General features: G+C 41.0%; 2 protein-coding genes across 2 annotated transcripts in view; both read right to left on the reverse strand.

The window, feature by feature from the left end:
- LY96 (lymphocyte antigen 96) overlaps positions 1-3327 on the reverse strand; it is a 33449-nt gene extending 30122 nt beyond the window's left edge. The window contains exon 1 of the mRNA XM_065903087.1: positions 3113-3327. Within this exon, the coding sequence (XP_065759159.1) occupies positions 3113-3224 (112 nt within the window). The 5' untranslated portion in view covers positions 3225-3327. The remainder of the gene's footprint in view (positions 1-3112) is intronic.
- A 6457-nt stretch (positions 3328-9784) lies between these two features.
- On the reverse strand, positions 9785-17514 carry TMEM70 (transmembrane protein 70). Its single transcript, XM_065902702.1, has 3 exons — positions 17206-17514; positions 15839-15944; positions 9785-10650 (listed from the first exon to the last, which is right to left on the reverse strand). Exons 1-3 carry the CDS (start codon positions 17404-17406, stop codon positions 10193-10195), a joined length of 765 nt encoding a protein of 254 aa, XP_065758774.1. The 5' UTR covers positions 17407-17514; the 3' UTR covers positions 9785-10192.
- Between the last annotated feature and the right edge of the window lie 630 nt (positions 17515-18144).

The following is an 18144-nucleotide window of genomic DNA, read 5'->3' on the forward strand; positions in this document are numbered from 1 at the left end:
TGACCTACAACCAAAAACACATTACAACTGAGTCTGACAACTCTAGGCTACAGGACAGTACCTGGCCAGGACTGTGTGGACTGACTCGAACAACCATGTTTTCTGCCTTTTCCAGAGCTGGAGAATAAAACAACCAATTATTGCCATTTCTGTATGTTACGGGCTGAACTGTGCTCTCCCTAAATTCATATATTGACATTTTAATCCTTAGGACCTCAGAATGTGACTGTCTTTGGTTGTTGTTTAATCACTAAGTTGAATCTGACTCTTTTGCAACTCCATGGACTGTAGCCCACCAGGCTCCTCTACCATGGAATTTCCCAGGCAAGAATACTGGAGTGGGTTGCCATTTCCTTCTTCAACTGTCTTTGGAGACAGGGCCTTTAAGAGGTGATTAAAATGAGGCCATTAGAGTAGGCTCTAATCTAGTATCATCAGTAACCTTAGAAGAAGAGGAGATTTAGACATACAGGAAGCCCCCAGGAATGAGCACATACAGAGAAAAGGTCATATGAACACATGGCAAGAAGACGGCCATTTATAAGCCAAGGAGAGAGGCCTCAGAAGGAAACGAAACCTTGAACTTGGATTTCCCGCCTCGAGAACTGTGAGAAATAGATTTCTGCTGTTTAAACCACACAGTCTGTGCTGTTTGGTTATAGCAGCCCTGGCAAACAGGTATACCATGTATGCCCAGTAGTGCGGCCAAGTGGGAATCACTCTCACAGAAAGGACTGAGTTATGGTCACCAACACCCTGACAATAACACCGGAGGGATCAATGCCTCCAACAAATGATCCATCTTGGTCAGGATGGATTCTCGAACGCAGGGAAAGGCTGATGTCGGGGGAGGGGGGTCAGAGAGGCCTGGCAGCCAGGAGACTCTTGCTGTAGCTGTGTACCCCAACCTGCTCCCCATGATCCCTATATCCATGGGGCAGCAGAAAAAGACCACGAAATTTCTCAGCATTGGAGAGAAACAGGTAAGATCCCTCCTCAAGGGACCTCCCCGATGGTTCAGTGGCTAAGACACCAAGCTGCCAATGCAGGGGACCTGGGTTTGATCCCTGGTCAGGAAACTAGATTCCACAGGCTGCAACTGAAAAGAACCTACATGCCGCAACAAAGATCAAAGACCCCGAGTGCCACACCCACCTCAGCCAAATAAATAAATAAAATTTTTTTTTTTTAAGAAAAGAAGACCCTTTCTTAAAAAAATCAAATTAAAAGACAAATTGAGTTAGTGTTACTAAAAGATTAAAAGTTAAATAAATTGGGACTTCCCTGGCTGTCCAGTGGTTAAGACTTCACCTTCCAACGCAAGGAGAGAGGGTTCAATCCCTGGTCAGGAAGCTAAGATCCCACGTGCCTTGAGGCCAAAAAATGCTTAACAAACAGAAGCAATACTGTAAGAAATTCAATAAAGGCTTTAAAAATGGTCCACACCAAAAAAATATTTTTTTAAAAAAGCTAAATAGATAATATGAAGTGTTACATAAATAAAGGCTGTATAAAAGCACAGAGAAGGTGGCAAAATCAGTGTGTGGAGCAGAGAGAAAGTTCTCTCTTTGGTTCTCTCAGCACCAAAGCAGAGAGAAGAGGGCTGAGTGCCCTGAGGAGGTCCTGAGACACAGGAGTGTGAACTGCCCTCCCGGGATGGGGAATTTTCAGGGATAAGTTGAACAGGAATTCAGTGCAATCACACACAGGAAAAAAATAATCAGTCTGAGACTGGTCACACACTTAGGCTTTGTTCTCACATCTGGGATTACTTCTAATTCCCCAGGAGTAACTTTATATTAATATTTGGCAGAGTGCATCTGGCACACTCAAAAAATTAGAGAAAATAAAAAACTGAAAATTAGGAGATTAAATAGGTTTCTTTACTGCAGAACTTCTCAGAACTCAAAGTACATTTGTAAATCTCCCCCAAATGATTAGACTATAAATCCTTTTTTTCCCATGAGAATTTCAACTAACTAGCATTTTCAGGAACATCCCTTTAAAACTTCCTGATATTGCTAGTGGGTAGAAAAGGCCAACCAACCCATGGTGAGCAACACAATGCAAAGCACCAAACCAAAACAGTAGTCAAGCCCCAAAGCTGTGCTTTTAGACCAGCAGATATTTGTAGAGAAAGCGGGGATGCAAAACAAGATAGAACAAAACAACAGTGATCCAACCAGTAAATAGCATTCGACTGCGGCAGATTTCTTTTTTTACGTAATTAATATTATTGTTTCTGTGTGTCTCTGGGCTGAAAATTCTACCTCAAAATAATCCTTGCAAAATGGGTTTGAAAATCACTTTCACTTTACAGATTAAAAAGCTGGAGCACAGACAGGCTAAGACTTTGCTGAAGATCACACAGATAGTAATCAGAACCAGCCTCACACTCCATTAGGGAGGTAATACCAAGAGCCTTTAAAAACAACAGCCTGAAACACTTAAACAGAGCACCTGTTATACACCCAACACAGTGCTGGAGGAAAAAAAAATCACAGCCTGGAGACAGAACCAGTTTCAAGAAGCAGCTAGGACTGTTCTACCTTCTCAAGAAGAACCAGTCAGTCTTATGTTAGTCACTCAATCGTGTCTGACTCTTTGCAAATTCATGGACTATGGCTTGCCAGACTCCTCCATCCATGGAATTCTCCAGGCAAGAATAGCGGAGTGGGTAGCCATTCCCTTCTCCAGGGGATCTTCCCAACCCAGGGATGGAACCCAGGTATCCTGCATTGCAGGCAGATTGTTTACCATCCGAGCCACCAGGGAAGCCCCTAGTCAGCCTTGGGCTTGAGACAAAAATCTCAGAAGCAGATGGTTCTGCCAGAACAGCAAAGAATCTGAAACTGGGTTCAAGGTAAAGACAGCTGACTGCAGGAAAGGACAGAATGCTTGGAAGTCAAGAGAAACACAGTTCAGAGACTCATGAAGTCTATGACAGATGGAGAAAATCCACAGAGGGCAGGAACCAGACATCCCTTTTGCTGCCAGCAGCCTCCCCAGGAGCTGGAACACACGGTCGTTTCCTGCATCCTGGTGAGAGCAGAGGAAGATTTCTGTGAAAACACCCTTGGAATGGTTGACCTGTTTTTGCCTTTGTACTTACCACAGTAGTCGTACCAAACGGTGGCGTCAGAGGAGTTGCAGACCCAACGTTTCTCCTCAGGTTCAGTAAATATGGAAGAAAACAGGGCGGAAAAAAGCACAAATGGAAACATGATTCAATCCCTCCAAAACTTTAAAAATGTAAGGAGAATCTGTAACTAATCTTCAGACTCTTCCCCTTTATTTTTAGTAAAGGGAAAAAAATGTAACTTAGTCATCAGTCACATGATTTCTGAGTTCCTATCCAACTGTTTCCTCTTTTGAATGTGTGTGTGCGTGTGCGTGTGTGTGTGTGTGTGTGTGTGTGTGTGTTTAATATTTGAGCACTTCCTGCAAGAGGAGAGGAAAATAATTTAGAATGTACTCTTCAACGGAGTGATACAAATGAGAGCACAGAGCTTTAAAAACAAAACAGGTACTTCCTGGTCAATAGTAACAAAACCCCTCTTCCTTAGAAGCTCAAAAGCCCAGCATTCTTTATCCCTTTGTGTTGCTATTCTCTCCCACAAGTTCTTTTTCTTTTTTTCTTTAAACCCTAAGCACACCCTCCTATTCTTTATTTATGGCTAGATGCTTGGCTTGGAAGCATGAAGTCCTAGACAGCCAGGGAATTCCCTCCCACAAGATCTTTATACATCAATTCTTACGGCCCAGAGAGCAGGACCTTCAGCTCTGAACTGAACAGTGCTCATGCACAGTGTTTTTGCTTGGCGACAGGTTGAGCCAAAGGGTAGAGACTGGCTGGATGAGACCTCAGATACAGGACACTAGTCAGAGTTCTGCATTATGGGCAGGGGTCCCACCATGCTTGAGAATGCCCTCACTTTAGCAAACTACAGGTCCAGGGAATACCTTGAAATAGTCATCATTTGGGGTGTGGAATGTATTTCATTCCAACACTCTCACTCTGCTCTAGAAAAACAGCTAACCCTTTAGATGCTTTGCTACCTGAAATCCTTTAAAGGACAATGGCCTGTGGATTAGTAGCCAAAAATAGCATAGAGTCTAAGCCTTCAAATTTACAAGTTTAGAGGAAAATAATCATATTTGTAAAAGGTTTTTATACCGAAGAATGGTCCTACTTTATTGTTTGGTTTTTTTAAGGCAAAAATTCATGGGGTAGGGGTTGAGCTAGTGAAATGGGGAGTTGCTCAATTGATATTATTTCAGGTTGGCAAGACGAAAAGTTCTAGAGATCTATTGCACAACAAGGCAAATATAGTTAACACTAGAGTCTTTGTCCCTTTTAGTGTATTTTGAGACTACTAGAAGCCTGCATGGGTGTGTTCTTTCTTCCCCCCACTTTTAAAATACATTTTTATATTATGGAAAAAACGTATAAAATTTACCATCTTAACCAATTTTTTTTTTTTTTTTTTGGACACACCGGGTATGATCTCAGTTCCACTAAAAGGAACAAAGACTCGAGAGAAAGTGCTGTTTCAGGTCTGAGGCAGAAAAGGTATAAGATGAGCCTAGAACATCTTACTGTATCAGATAACCAATCTGATGACAGTCCCATTGACCAAAGAATGGTTTCCTATTGCTGCTGTAACAAATAGCCACAAATTTAATGCATTAAAAACAATACAAATGGGGGCTTCCCTGGTGGACCAGTGGTAAAGAATCTGCCTGCCAGTGCAGAAGACATGGGTTTGATTCCTGATCTGGAAAGATCCCACATACCACAGAGTGGCTAAGCCCATGTGCCACAATTACTGAGCCTGTGCTCCAGAGCCGGGGAGCCGCAACAAGAGTAACCCCATGTCCCTGCAACTAGAGGAAACCCTGGCAGCAACAAAAACCCAGCACAAACTCTTCCCCCCAAAAAAATACAAATGGAGGATTCACTGGTGGTTCAGTGGTTAGGATTCTGTACCTTCACTGCTGAGGGCCCAGGTTTGAACCCCAGTTGGAGAACTAAGATCCTAAAGTTGCCTGGAACAGCCAGGAAAAAAAAAAATCTATTATAATTCTGAAGGTTGGAGTCCAAATCAGTTTCTTTTTTTTTTCTTTTTTAATTTATTTATTTTAATTGGAGGCTAATTACTTTACAATATTGTAGTGGTTTTCTCCATACATCGACATGAATCAGCCATGGGCACACATGTGTTCCCCATTCAGAACCCCTCTCCCCCCTCCCTCCCCATCCCATCCCCCAGGGTCATCCCAGTGCACCAGCCCTGAGCACCCTGTCTCATGCAGCAAACCTGGACCAGTGATCTGTTTCACATATGATAATATACATGTTCCAATGCTACCCTCCAAATCAGTTTCAATGAACTAAAAGCAAGGAGTCAACATACTTAGTTCCTCTGGACTCTCCAGGGGAACAATTCATTAACTTGCCTTTTTCAGCTTGTGAGCTGCAATTCTTTCATTCCTTCATCTTCAAAATTCAGCACTGCATCATCTCTGCTCCCATCATCACATCACCTTCTCCTCTGATCTCCTGCCTCCCTCTTATAAGGACCCTGTGATTTTATTGCAACAATTTGGACAATACAGGATAATCTTCCCAACACAAGATCCACCTATAAAATCCCTCTTGCCATTTAATGTAACATTTATAGCTCCCAGACTTAAACATTCAGCCTGCCTGTAGACTGTATGATCATTAATAAGATAGTAACTTCAGTGTATTGAAATACATCAAAGATATTCAAATCCATGAGCTCATAATACTTGTTTAAAGTCTAATCAGCCATTGATACTAGGAAACTAATTCTACTTTGAAAACTGATAAAGGGAAAGAGTCAATCATTTGTCCTGACCTTTCTATGGAGACTGAACTACTGGTAACCAAATAGTACAGAGAGGCACGTTTTCCCTTGCCTTCTCATGCTGTTTTCTCTTTTAGAAATATTAGAACTGTATATGAAAAAGGAATGATAGAATAGAACCATTTTGCAATATCTAATGAATTAGTGAACTTAGGCAACACAACATCAGAGGTTGTTAACATCACAAAGAGAGATAAGAAGACATCATATACCTCTCAATGGATGAACAGGGTGGTAACCTATCTCTAAGACAGCTCGCAATTATCCTTACTTCTTGGTATGCAAATTCTTGTGTAGTCCCCTCCAACAATGAATAAGGGTGACTGTGTAACTAAGAAAATATTGCACAATGATAAAGTGCAACTTCCAGAATAGATCATAAAAGCCTCTACCTTGTTCTCCTGGATCAATTGCTCTGGGGCAAACAGTAGCTCTAAAGACAGATCCATGCAGTAGGAAACGAAGGCCTCCTCCCAAAAGGCCAGCACCACACATAGATGTGAGAGTTGAACCATAAAGAAGGCTGAGCACCAAAGAATTGATGCTTTTGAATTGTAGTGCTAGAGAAAACTCTTGAGAGTCCCTTGGACAACAAGGAGATCCAACTAGTCAATCCTAAAGGAAATCAACCCTAAATATTCATCGGAAGGGCTGATGGGGAAGCTGAAGCTCCAATACTTTGGCCGCCTGATGCAAAGACCTGACTCATTGGAAAAGACCCTAATGCTAGGAAAGACTGAGGGTAGGACAAGAAGGGCGACAGAGGATGAGATGGCTGGATGGAATTATCGACTCTGTACATGAGTTTGAGCAAACTCCAGGAGACAGTGAAGGACAGGGAAACCTGGCGTGCTGATCTTCACGGGGTCGCAAAGAGCCGGACAGGACTAAGCAACAAACTACAAAAAAAAAGGTGTCAGTCACATGTGTGAGCCACCTTGGAAGCAGTTCCTTCAGATGACAGGAGCATTAGCTGATATCTTCACTGCAACCCCATGAGAGAACCTGAGCCATACCCACTCAGCTGAGTCATTCCCAAACACCCAACCAACAGACACTGTGCAGTTATAAACGTTTGTTGTTTTAAACCACTACGTTTTAGGGGCAATTTGTTATACAACAATAGATAATTAATATAAACATCAGCTATGAATCAGTCTTGTCCAAACTAATCAAACCTCAGTCTGATGAAGACTCAAGTCCAACTACCAATTTATAGCAAATACAGTAGACAGAGAAATATTAACTACACCTTGAGAATATAATCAGAAAATCTAGACTGTGAAAACATGTATAGGACAAAAAACTCAGTTTTTTCAACAGATGATGTGCAAGAGGAAGAAAAAAAAGAGGAAATTCCCTACTGGTCCAGTGGTCAGGATTCCTCACTTCCATTGCTGGCGGTCAGGTTTGACTCTTTTTTGAGGAGCTAAGATCCCGCAAGCTGCATGGCACAGCCTAAAAACAAAGTGAAAGAAATAGAAGGGCCCACAGATTAGGAGTCTTAAAAGACATTTCAAAAGTAGGTGTAAATAAGGTGAGAACTTTACTTAAATCTTAATCCAAACAGAGGGGGGAAATTATGAAACAATTGGAAATTGGTAGACTGGATATTTGATAACTTTGGGATCAGGGACAGCTTAGGTATAATGGTATTGCTATTTAAGTCCTTATTTTGTGGATAAGGGGCTTACCTACTGGCTCAGACAGTAAATAATCTGCCTACAATGCAGGAGACTCGGGTTCAGTTCCTGGTCAGGAAGATGCCCTGGAGAATTAAATGGCAACTCACTCCACTATTCTTGCCTGGGCAATCCCATGGACAGAGGAGCCTGGTGAGCTATAGCCCATGGGGTCACAAAGAGTCGGACATGACTGAGTGACCAACACTTTCACTCTCACTTGTAGAATTACAAAATTAAATATTTAAGAAAGAAATACTATGATGTCTGCAACTTGCTCTCAAATAAAAGTAGAGGGCAGGAGGTCTAGAGGAAACAATACTGACCACAAATTGGTAATTGCTGAATCTGAATAACCATCCTTTTTCTGAAAAAATTCTAATACAATTTTAACAAATGAGTCATTCATACCTAATGACCAATTTGCTACTTTTGCTATTGTCTTTCAGTGTGATGTAATTATTAATAAACTGAGGGAAAGGATTACATCTTACTGTCAAGGATATGCTATCTGATGTAACCCAGAACCACCCTGTCTTCTGAGACTCAAATAAACCTTACTCAATATCCTTCCCATAGATTGTGGGAGATTCATTAGGGTCTCAATCTTTCCAGGATTACTCTGCCGGGGGAGAGGGTAGTGAAATGGCATGGAGGGATGCGCATGTATTTTCCCCTTATCTTGGCCTGAGTTGCTTCTGCAGACTTAATTCACTGATGAATCATCATGGTATCCTATGCATGCTGATCTTTTTCTCATCTTGGCCTCACTCCAGATCATGCCCTTGAGAAGACATCTTTCTCATGCAGTCTTTTAAGCAACCACACTGTCCTCTGAGGAATTATTCTGATACTAACAAAAATAGGTTTTTTCACTCCACTACACAGGAGACAAAATGACGGCATGTATACAGGACATTTAAAGAAACAGGTATGATGTACTCAAAACAAATTATGAGAAAAGTGACCCTCGAAAGAAACGTTTAAAATGTTAACAGTGCTGTTTTCTTCTATGTATCTAATGTTTGACAATGAGTATTTGATTATGGAATACCTTTTTATAGAAAGATATAAACCACATTAATTTTTAAGACAGCAACACGTGTATACCTAAGTAACAAGACAGAAGAGCAGGCAGGCAGAGAAGTCCAAGCTGAGGACAGAGGTGGAGGCAGCCTGTTCATCTCTGAGAATACAGCCTGCCCTCTACTAGGACCACAGGCTGGTTGATCCTGGCAGAGGGCAGGCTCTAAATCTCAGAAAGAACACTTATCTACCTTAAGCAGTCTCCTATAACCTTCTAGCACCTTGATACTTGATCTTCCCAAGAACTAGTGATGCTCCTACTGCTTCTCCATGTACTTCCCTCACATAGAAGTCATAAAAATTAGACTTACTATTGTAGCAGGTGATAGGAGGCCTTTGGGCAGCTCTGTAGATTCGGTGTTCACCTCCCTCTCATACACAGGCAAGCCATAAAGATTAGATTAACCATCATGGCAGGAGATGGCTATTACACAGCTTTATAGACTGGGTGTTCTTAACTGTGACTCTGGCAACTCGCCCAGTACCCAGTGCATTCTAGGCACATAATCAGCATCTACCAATCTAATTAACAATTTGAGGCCATTTGTTCCAGGCTGAAAATCCTTCACAAGAACCAACTTTCTTTCTACAATTAGAGGTAAAAATCTTAAAATGCCAATACTTGAGTTGGTGATGCCATCCAACCATCTCATCCTCTGTCGTCCCCTTCTGCCCTCAATCTTTCCCAGCATCAGGGTCTTTTCAAATGAGTCAGTTCTTCGCATCAGGTGGTCAAATCACATGAAGACTGCTGTTTTATGAAAGGTACTATCCATCTGTATGGATATGATCGTACCAAAGTGGATAGGACTTTCCCTGTGTGTGGTAGAGTGTACCAAAGGAGCGTGCACGTGGAGAGACAAGCAGAGCCACTAAAGACAAACTCCTCAGGTTACCATCTGCCTTCAAGCTAACCACATTCTATTGTACATGATCTTTAATATGGGCAGCCACGTCACAGAAGATAGGAAAAAACCTATATTCAGAGCCAAAGGAAGCAGATTAACACTTGCTTTCTATAACGTGTGAATTTTTAGTTTCTATTGTGGGAAAAGGTAGTATCTATATCTTTAGAAAAGTTCACACACAAAGGAAAAATAACTCTCCCATATGCTTTTGATATCCAATCCCCAGGTGAGAAGAAATCATTTATTATATAAAATTAATCATGCATACATCAGCATATACATGTATTTTCACACCCTTTTAAACAAAATGGTAGAATGTTACAAGTTTTGCTTTCAAACATAACTTTTTTTATTATAAAGGAACACAAGTCTCTGAAAATTAAAAGTTCTGTCTGATACAACTTAAACTATTTAACAATCACTAACAAAATCAAACATAAAGGCAATTATTATACATTGGAACACAAATCACATTTAAGCACAAACATAAAAATAACAAATTCAGGACTTTTCCAGCAGTCCAGTGGTTAAGACTTCACCCTTCCAATGCAGGGGGCGTCGGTTCGATCCCTGGTAGCAGAACTAAAATCCCACATGCCATGTGGCTTGACAAAAAGCAGACTTATTTCTCTTCTTTAAGCTGTTTCTTTTCACTGGCTTCTTCCGGATCAAAAGTGAATGGTTTGTCATAACCCATTAAATGGTCATAGTCTTCAGGGTTTGGAAAGAGTGCTGGATTAACTAACAATGATTTTGTTTTAGCATAAAACGTAGTAAACACATGCGTGCTGTTTGGAATCTTCACATCATTCTGGTGAAATACTGTACTTTTTTCCGAAAGTACAACACTGTAAGTAATGGCTTTGTAAGTGTCTGTTCTGGCCTCATGGTACAAGCGAATGACATAGCCTTTTGTAAGAAAGTGAAGCAGTGCTGGAGTGATCACTGTAAAGCTTCCTATGGTGCCATAAAATAAGATTTGCAAAGGCAGACTTCCAAATATAACATTATTTTGTGCAAAAATGTATGGTAGAAACGCAAGGCTGATCAGACTTGTAGAGTAAGAAAAACACTTCACACCTAAAAAAAGAAAATAGGGGAAAAAAAAAGAAAAAGAAAATAGGAGAGGATTAATATCATCCAATTAATTCTTTCTTCCTACCATATCATCACCAAAACAACAAAACCAAAACACCTATATAGTGCTTATTATACTCCAGGCTTTATTTTAAGCACTCTGCATATTTTATTCATGAAATCTACAAAAAAAGTCCTATGAGATAGATGTATAATTATCATCATCATCACTCCCATTTAAAAGATGAGAAAATATCAAGCACTTACTCAATGTCACATAACTACCAAATAGTTGTGTGAAAATGTAAAGTCACTTCAGTCATGTCCAACTCTTTGCGACCCCATGGACTGACTATAGCCCACCAGGCTTCTCTGTGGAATTCTCCAGGGAAAAACACTGGAGTGGATAGCCATTCCCTTTTCCAGGGGATCTTCCTGACCCAGTACTGCAGGCAGACTCTTTACTGTCTGAGCCACTAGGGAAGCCCCACCAAATAGTGGTGTTGGGATTTCAACCTAGGCAATCTGACTCTAGGGTGGAGGCTGTTGGCCATTACAATGCACTACCCAATAAAAGATTTAATATTACTCAAAAATCTTTATGAATACTATAAAACTTAACTCAGTCAGCAGATAATCAAATAAAATGCCCTGGTAACAAGTACTTCCCCAGATCTAAAGCAAAATGTTCAAATACGGGCCTAACTTTATCAGGTTAAGTGCCCAACATTAAAACAGCAAATTTAAAAACAAAAAATCCCCACTGGTGGTTAAGAAACGTGTGGGAGAGGTAATCAACTTCCTTATCAAGGAAAAACACTCAAGTTAAAATAGTGACATATTTTTACTTAGAAAAATTTTTTTAAAAATCACTGACTTCTGAACTACATATTTAAAAATGGTCAAAATGGTAACTTTTACATTATGTCTACTTTACCACAGTAAATAAATAACTTAAAATGTAAATTTTCTTAGTTTGAATGTATAATTTTAACATGATTGAACACCATCTGTTTGGAAAATGGACAAGCTGAGATCATAGATGAGCTGATTATAAAGTTAATTTGGAAAAACAAAGGAAGCAAAAAAGAGAGGGAGAGTTAAGCTACTAAAACATTAAAATAGTGTTGTATAGGCTCAGTGCATGAACAGATCAATGGAACAAAAGCAGAAAATCTAGAAACCTCACTGCGTATGGAACTTTAGTGTAAAGATACAATTTAAAACTAGTGGTAAAAAAAATAAATAAATAAAACTAGTGGTGCTGGGGCAACTGGATAGCCACACAGAAAAAGATAAAATTCAATTGAGCCCTCATATTATATACTCGGAAAATTCCAAATAATCCAGAGACCTTGGTATACAAAATAAGAAAGCTATAAGAAGCCTTGTGAAGGCCTTATAATCTGAGAACAGAAAAACTTTTCTAATTATGACTTAAAATACAGAGGCAATCAAGGAGAAAGGTGATAAATCTGATCATTTTTAGTACACAGACATAAATACCATAAACAAAATAAAGAGATGAATGAGAAAAATACTGGGAACTTATATCACAAAGGATTAACATACCCAAGATATAAAAGGTTGCCAGTATATGAGAAGAAAAAGATCAACAACCCAATAAAGAAATGAGTAAGAAATATAAGCCGACAGTTCAATGAAACAAAAAATGCACATGAATGCACATGGCCTTTAAACAGATTGTGTGTGTGTGTGTTTTAGTTGATGCTCATTCATGTCTGACTCTTTGCGACCCAACGGACTGTAGCCCACCAGGCTCCTCTGTCCATGGAATTCTCCAGGCAATACTGGAGTGGGTTGCCATGCCCTTCTCTAGGGGATCTTCCCAACCCAGGGATCGAATCTGGGTCTCCTGCACTGCAGGCAGATTCTTTCCCATCTAAGCCACCAGGGAAGATTTCAATAGACGAAATGATACTAAACTTCAATCATAAGAAACATGCAATTAAAACCACAGTGAGATAGTTTTTCCCCCAAACTGGCAAAAACCAAAAAATCTGACACCATACATGTTGATGAGGCTGTAACAGAGCAGTCACTCTCATACATCACTGCTGGTTGAAGGCTTCTTGTTTGCACCAGTTTAAAAATAACTTCTCACAGGTAGTTGTCATGACATTGGTACACATGGGATTTAATGGGGACCAAGCTGTCTACTGCAGAAAAACCACCTCTTGTTTTCTCATTACTCTTTTCACACTATAGTAGTATGAACTGTGTCCCCTCAAAATTCACATCCACCCAGAACCTCAGAATGTGACCTTATTTGGAGACAGGGTCTTTGAAGATAATTAGAAGTTGAGATAATCCATCCTGGATTAGGGTGGACCCTACATCAAATGAGAGTGTCCTTAAAAGGACAGAACAAGACAAGCAGAGACACAGAGAAGGCCTTGTGAAGTAGCAGGCAGAGACTGAAGTTATGCACTTACAAGCCAAGGAACACAAAGGATGGCTGCGAGCCATCAGAAGCTGGAAGAGACAAAGAAGAGTTCTTCCCTAGCGCCTTCAGAGAGAGCATGCACATGCCGACACTGTGATTTCAGACTTCTAGCCTTCAAAACTGTGAGAGTAAATTTTTGCCGTTTTAAGCCACCGAGTGTGTGAAAATGAATTTTAAGAGCCCTAGGAAACTAGCACACACAAACATGCCTGGTGGTGGTTGTGGTTTAGTTGCTAAGTTGTGTCTAACTCTTCCGACCTCATGAACTGTAGTCCACCAGGCTTCTCTGTCCATGAGATTCTCCAAGCAAGAATACTGGAGTAGGTTGCCACTTCCTTCTCCAGGGGGTTTTCCTGATCCAGGGATCAAACCCACATCTTCTGCATTGCAGGCAAATTCTTTACCTACTAAGCCATCAGGGAAGCCAAGCATCAGTCGCTCAGGTTGAAGTAATTGCTATTTTCTAAACATATTCTGGATTTTCCCATCCTGATGCCTTTGCTCATACAACTTCCGCGCCTAGGATGTCCTTTCACACCTCTTCATGTTCAAAGTCTACTCGTCTTAAAATGAGAATACTGTGACATCAGTAATTTCTGTTGCTGAATTAACAAGAACTGCCAAATAAAAGTCCCCTCAAATGTCTTTACACTAGGATCCAATTTGGTAGTTTAAAGAATCTCCAGGAAAGGTATCGCTATGTTAATGCCTCTCACTCAGTTTTTACACAGAAAAATTATTAATTCCTGATACACACATAGAATGACTTTCTATTATAATATTGAAGGAACTCAAACATCAAATTCTGCTACAATTCTAGAACTTTGAATACCATGCAAAATTTTGCTGTTCCACAAATATTATATTGTAACCATACTATAAAATTAGGAGGCTTCCTAGGTGGTGCTTGTAATAAAGATCCTGCCTGCCAATGTAGGAGACCTAAGAGATGTGGGTTTGATCCCTGGATCGGGAAGATACCCTGAAGAAGGGCATGGCAGCCCCTTCTAGTATTCTTACCTGGAGAATTCCATGGACAGAGAAGCCTGGCAGGTTACAGTCCATAGGGTCACAAAGAGTCGGACATGCCTGAATCGACTTAGCACACAAGCACGCACACTAAAATTCATTCCTATTTATAATCTCTTCAGTTCAGAACTGAGTCAAGTGGGGACATGAAATAAATGGATAAACCTTCCCTTCATTTGAAGGAATGGTGTCTGTGTTCATAAAGAAGGATATCATGGGGGTCACAGCTGACACATCTCAAGGGCATCAATCCAGGTATCCGAGGTTCAATCGAGAGATGTGACACAGGCTCAACGACCTACTCATGTTGTGACTTCTGAAGAAATTTCTACCATCCAACACTGCTTATTCTAAGAACTTTAGAACTCCTCTCAACAGTACTATAATCAGTCCTTATTCCCAAAAAGTTTTATATTAGCTAAAGTTGTATTTTAAATATACTCTATTTTAATGTCACACATGCTTGAGAGTTTACAGATTTTCAGACTAAATTTCAGACAATCAAGTAACATCAACATGATCAAAAACACACATGCCGATGGGGCACTGAAATCTTGTGGCCAGTTGGGCTGTAAGGTAATCCTCCAAATATTTCAGGTTATACTTTTTTATATAAGGATTATTGAAATGAAATACAACCTCAGAAACTTGAACAAACCACATACCTACATTCTTTCTTTTCTAAATTATTCCATACTACATACTGAATTATGACCTAAGGAGACAAAACAACTTTAAATTTGTAGTTATTTAATACACTGTCTTTTCCTACTCCATTATAACTCCCTACCTACCGCGTGCAAAAGTCACTAAGTAAATACATTTGCTGAAAATTCTAAGACCTAAAAAACGTAGACTTAATGTATCTTTGAATCATAATTACTCTATAAATATCTACCTACCCCAAATAATTACTCCTAAGTATTCATCCATATTTGCTTCTCTGAATATTCAAACATTATATAAATATACACGTTTTGTTGCTAAACATCCTGAGAGGTGACCAAAGGATGAATCTTTAGTGCTCAGTAGTAAGACCACAAAGTCATAAGAGTCTTCAAAAACCTTTTAAAAATCTAAAGGGACTTTCTAGGTGGTCCAGTGGTTAAGAATCCACCCTGCAATGTAGGAGATTCAGGTTCAATCCTCAGTGGGGAACTACAATCCCACATGCTAGGGGGGCAACTAAGGGGATAGCAGATGCAATTGTAGGGGGCCTGCTGCAACTACTGAGACCAGATGCAAGAAAAGATCCCACGTGACAAAACAAAGATCCTGAGGCAGCCAAATAAACAAATGAATAGATAAATAAAAATGTAAATTTCCTAAAAATGCAAAGGTCTCAACCTCCAAGTCCTTTATTAAATCTTATAATCTTTCCTTTTGTCTTCCAATTATGAAGTGGTGGCTCAGGGGTAAAGAATCTGCCTGCCAATGCAGGAGATGCAAGAGACGTGGGTTTGATCCCTGAGTCAAGAAGATCCCCTGAACCACTGGCAACCCACTCCAGTATTCTTGCCTGTGAAATCCCATGGGCAGCAGAGCCAGGAGGGCAACAGTCCATGGGGTCTTAACAGAGTCAGATAGGACTTAGCAACTAAACAACAATAAAAATAGTTAAGTATCATATGCCAAGAACCTTTTTTATAATCAAAAGGGGGAAAAAAGGAAGCACCCTCATTCATGATTACCCACCAAATACTGTTCGGGCCAAATTCCCAGTATAAATCAGCCTTCCATCTTCTGATTTGTCAAGCTGTGTATGTGAATATCGAACACCTCTTTCCCAACAAACAGGTATCTATTCAAAGAGAGACCATGATGTGAGTGCATAATAAATTGCATTTTAGACCAACTTTTAAATTTTTTTAAGTTTATTTTGAAAAATATTATAAAGAGAACTTCTCATATAGGGTGATTTAAGGAATTCTTCCAAATAATCTACAGAGTTGAAGAACTCAAACTGTTAACAGAAAGGCTTTCCTTAATCCCACTCACAAGTCGACACTGAATTGGGAGTTTGAAGACCTAGGTTTGCATGCCAGCTAGAAGCTTGTTAAATAAAGCGTGACCTTAAACAAGTAAAAAGTTAGTGGAGTAGTTTCTTCTATTGCATGTGACTCTCACTCAACTGCAAAGATTTAAATGCATGCTTTTTTTTAATCACTTAAAAAAAATCACTTTATTTAAGCAAAACACTGCAGATTCAGTATTTATAAAGCCCAGGTAGTTTTTAATACTTCTAAAATATTTATAGCACAGATATATATATATATATATATATATATATATATATATATATATATATATATTCTTTCCCCAAACTTTTTATTCATTCCTTGTTCTCTATAAGGAAAAATTTTCCACGTGAACTCTTACATCAAATTTCACAGGAACAGTGTTTCCAGAACCTCTGAAAATGACTTTCACTACACACCCTCTTGAAGATGTAAAAGGCATGCCTAATTCCTTTAGACTGAAATTTAATTAGATTTCAATTCCCGCACTGGCTTTCCAAGTTTCAGCATGTTTGCTAATCCTAATATTTTACAGGGTAGGATTAGGAGACAATTTATTCAGATTAAAATAAGAAGGATTAACGTCTTTATCCCGTTTTTTACCCAGGGAGCAAAGTAACTCCTAAAAATAGGGCCACCTAATAAAAAATAGAACTCAAAGAGGTTCTCCGAGTTTTTTCAGTTTCATCTCCACATGGCGCATCTAACTTCCTTGAAGATTAGCTCTTCTTACAAGCTTGCGCTCAAGGACAGAGAAGGCAATAAGCTGAGTCCTCGCGGGATTTGCAACCATCTGTAAAATGACTGGAACCGCCCAGAAAATAATCGCCTTCCAAAATACACTTAGATCCGCGGGTGCTGTGAACCCCGGGATGCACTGGCCTGTTCCCAAGGCCCAAACATACTACTCCCGCCAGCCTCGCACTGGGCGCTTTCCGTACAGGAGGCCCCGGGCAGAAGCTGCGGGGAAGCCGGGCTCCCCAGGCCGGATGCTACTTCCACCCCACGCCCTCACACGGGTCCGGAAGCCCTCTGACCGCCGACCTGGGCTCGCACCCGACGCAGAACAGGCGCGGCAGCCGACAGCCCCGTGCCCCCGACGCGCCCTGAGGAGCCTCTGCAGGAGGCCGCCCTCGAGACGGCCGCCCTGGGGCCTCGGAGCGCGGTGGAGGCCCACGGCGCTGTCCTCTTCCCGCCGAGCCGCAGTCCGGCCGCCCACGGGCCGCCCAACGCCAGAAGCAGCATCCCGCACCCAACCAGGAAAACCGACCGCACTGCGGCAGCACCTCGGCACCCTAAACCGCTGCTTCTCACCACTCCCGGGCCGGAACGAGCCGCGCAGGCGCAGCCCCCAGAAGGCCCGGGGGCAGGCTTGGCCGCCTGCGCGTGCGCAGAACATACGGCACGGCTGCAACGTGCACAGCCTCGCGCGTTCTCTGTGCGCTGAGCTCTGCACCGGACCAGACTCTTGCTGCGGAGACCAGCAGACGCCCAGCTTGCACGCTGTTTCCCCTTGTCGGAGTGTGGGGCTTTTTGTAACAGTGTGGAAGGACAGAGGGGAATGTGGGCTGCTCCAGGCGTGGACGGAGATGCCAGGCAGGCTAGAGTCTCAGCTTCGTTATAAGAGTGTGGAAGGATAGAGGAGAGAGCCATGCTCAAAGGACAAATCCTGGAAGCCCGAGTTAAATGTTTCATTTTCCTGGGTGTCATTTTGTAGGCCCCCCCTAAACATTTTCTTTATGGAAAATGTTTCTAATCTGTTGGCATAGAGGAATAATACATTACATGTTTGAACAAAAATGAATGGTAATTTGATTCAGCCAATGAGTCGGTAGAAAATACGTGGAATTCGTTCATTGACTGTTGATACATGTCAAATTTGTTTTCTGAAATCGTTCTCATCCGTGTACTGGATAATTCATTATTGTTAAAGAAGTATTGAGTGTCTTGCCTATTGCTAGGACTAACTCAGAAGCTGAGGCT

This window comes from Muntiacus reevesi, chromosome 12 (assembly GCF_963930625.1).
Source record: "Muntiacus reevesi chromosome 12, mMunRee1.1, whole genome shotgun sequence".
In the NCBI taxonomy this organism is placed as follows: Eukaryota; Metazoa; Chordata; class Mammalia; order Artiodactyla; family Cervidae; genus Muntiacus; species Muntiacus reevesi.

Bases quoted from the DNA above. Each gene is read 5' to 3' on its own strand.
- TMEM70 (XM_065902702.1), bottom strand. From the start codon at position 17,406: ATGCTGCTTCTGGCGTTGGGCGGCCCGTGGGCGGCCGGACTGCGGCTC. The intron at 15,945-17,205 runs GTCGGCGGTCAG...CTCTTTGAATAG, and splicing joins TGCGTCGGGTGCGAGCCCAG to ATACCTGTTTGTTGGGAAAG. The intron at 10,651-15,838 runs GTGGGTAATCAT...TTCTTTTTTTAG, and splicing joins TTTGGCCCGAACAGTATTTG to GTGTGAAGTGTTTTTCTTAC.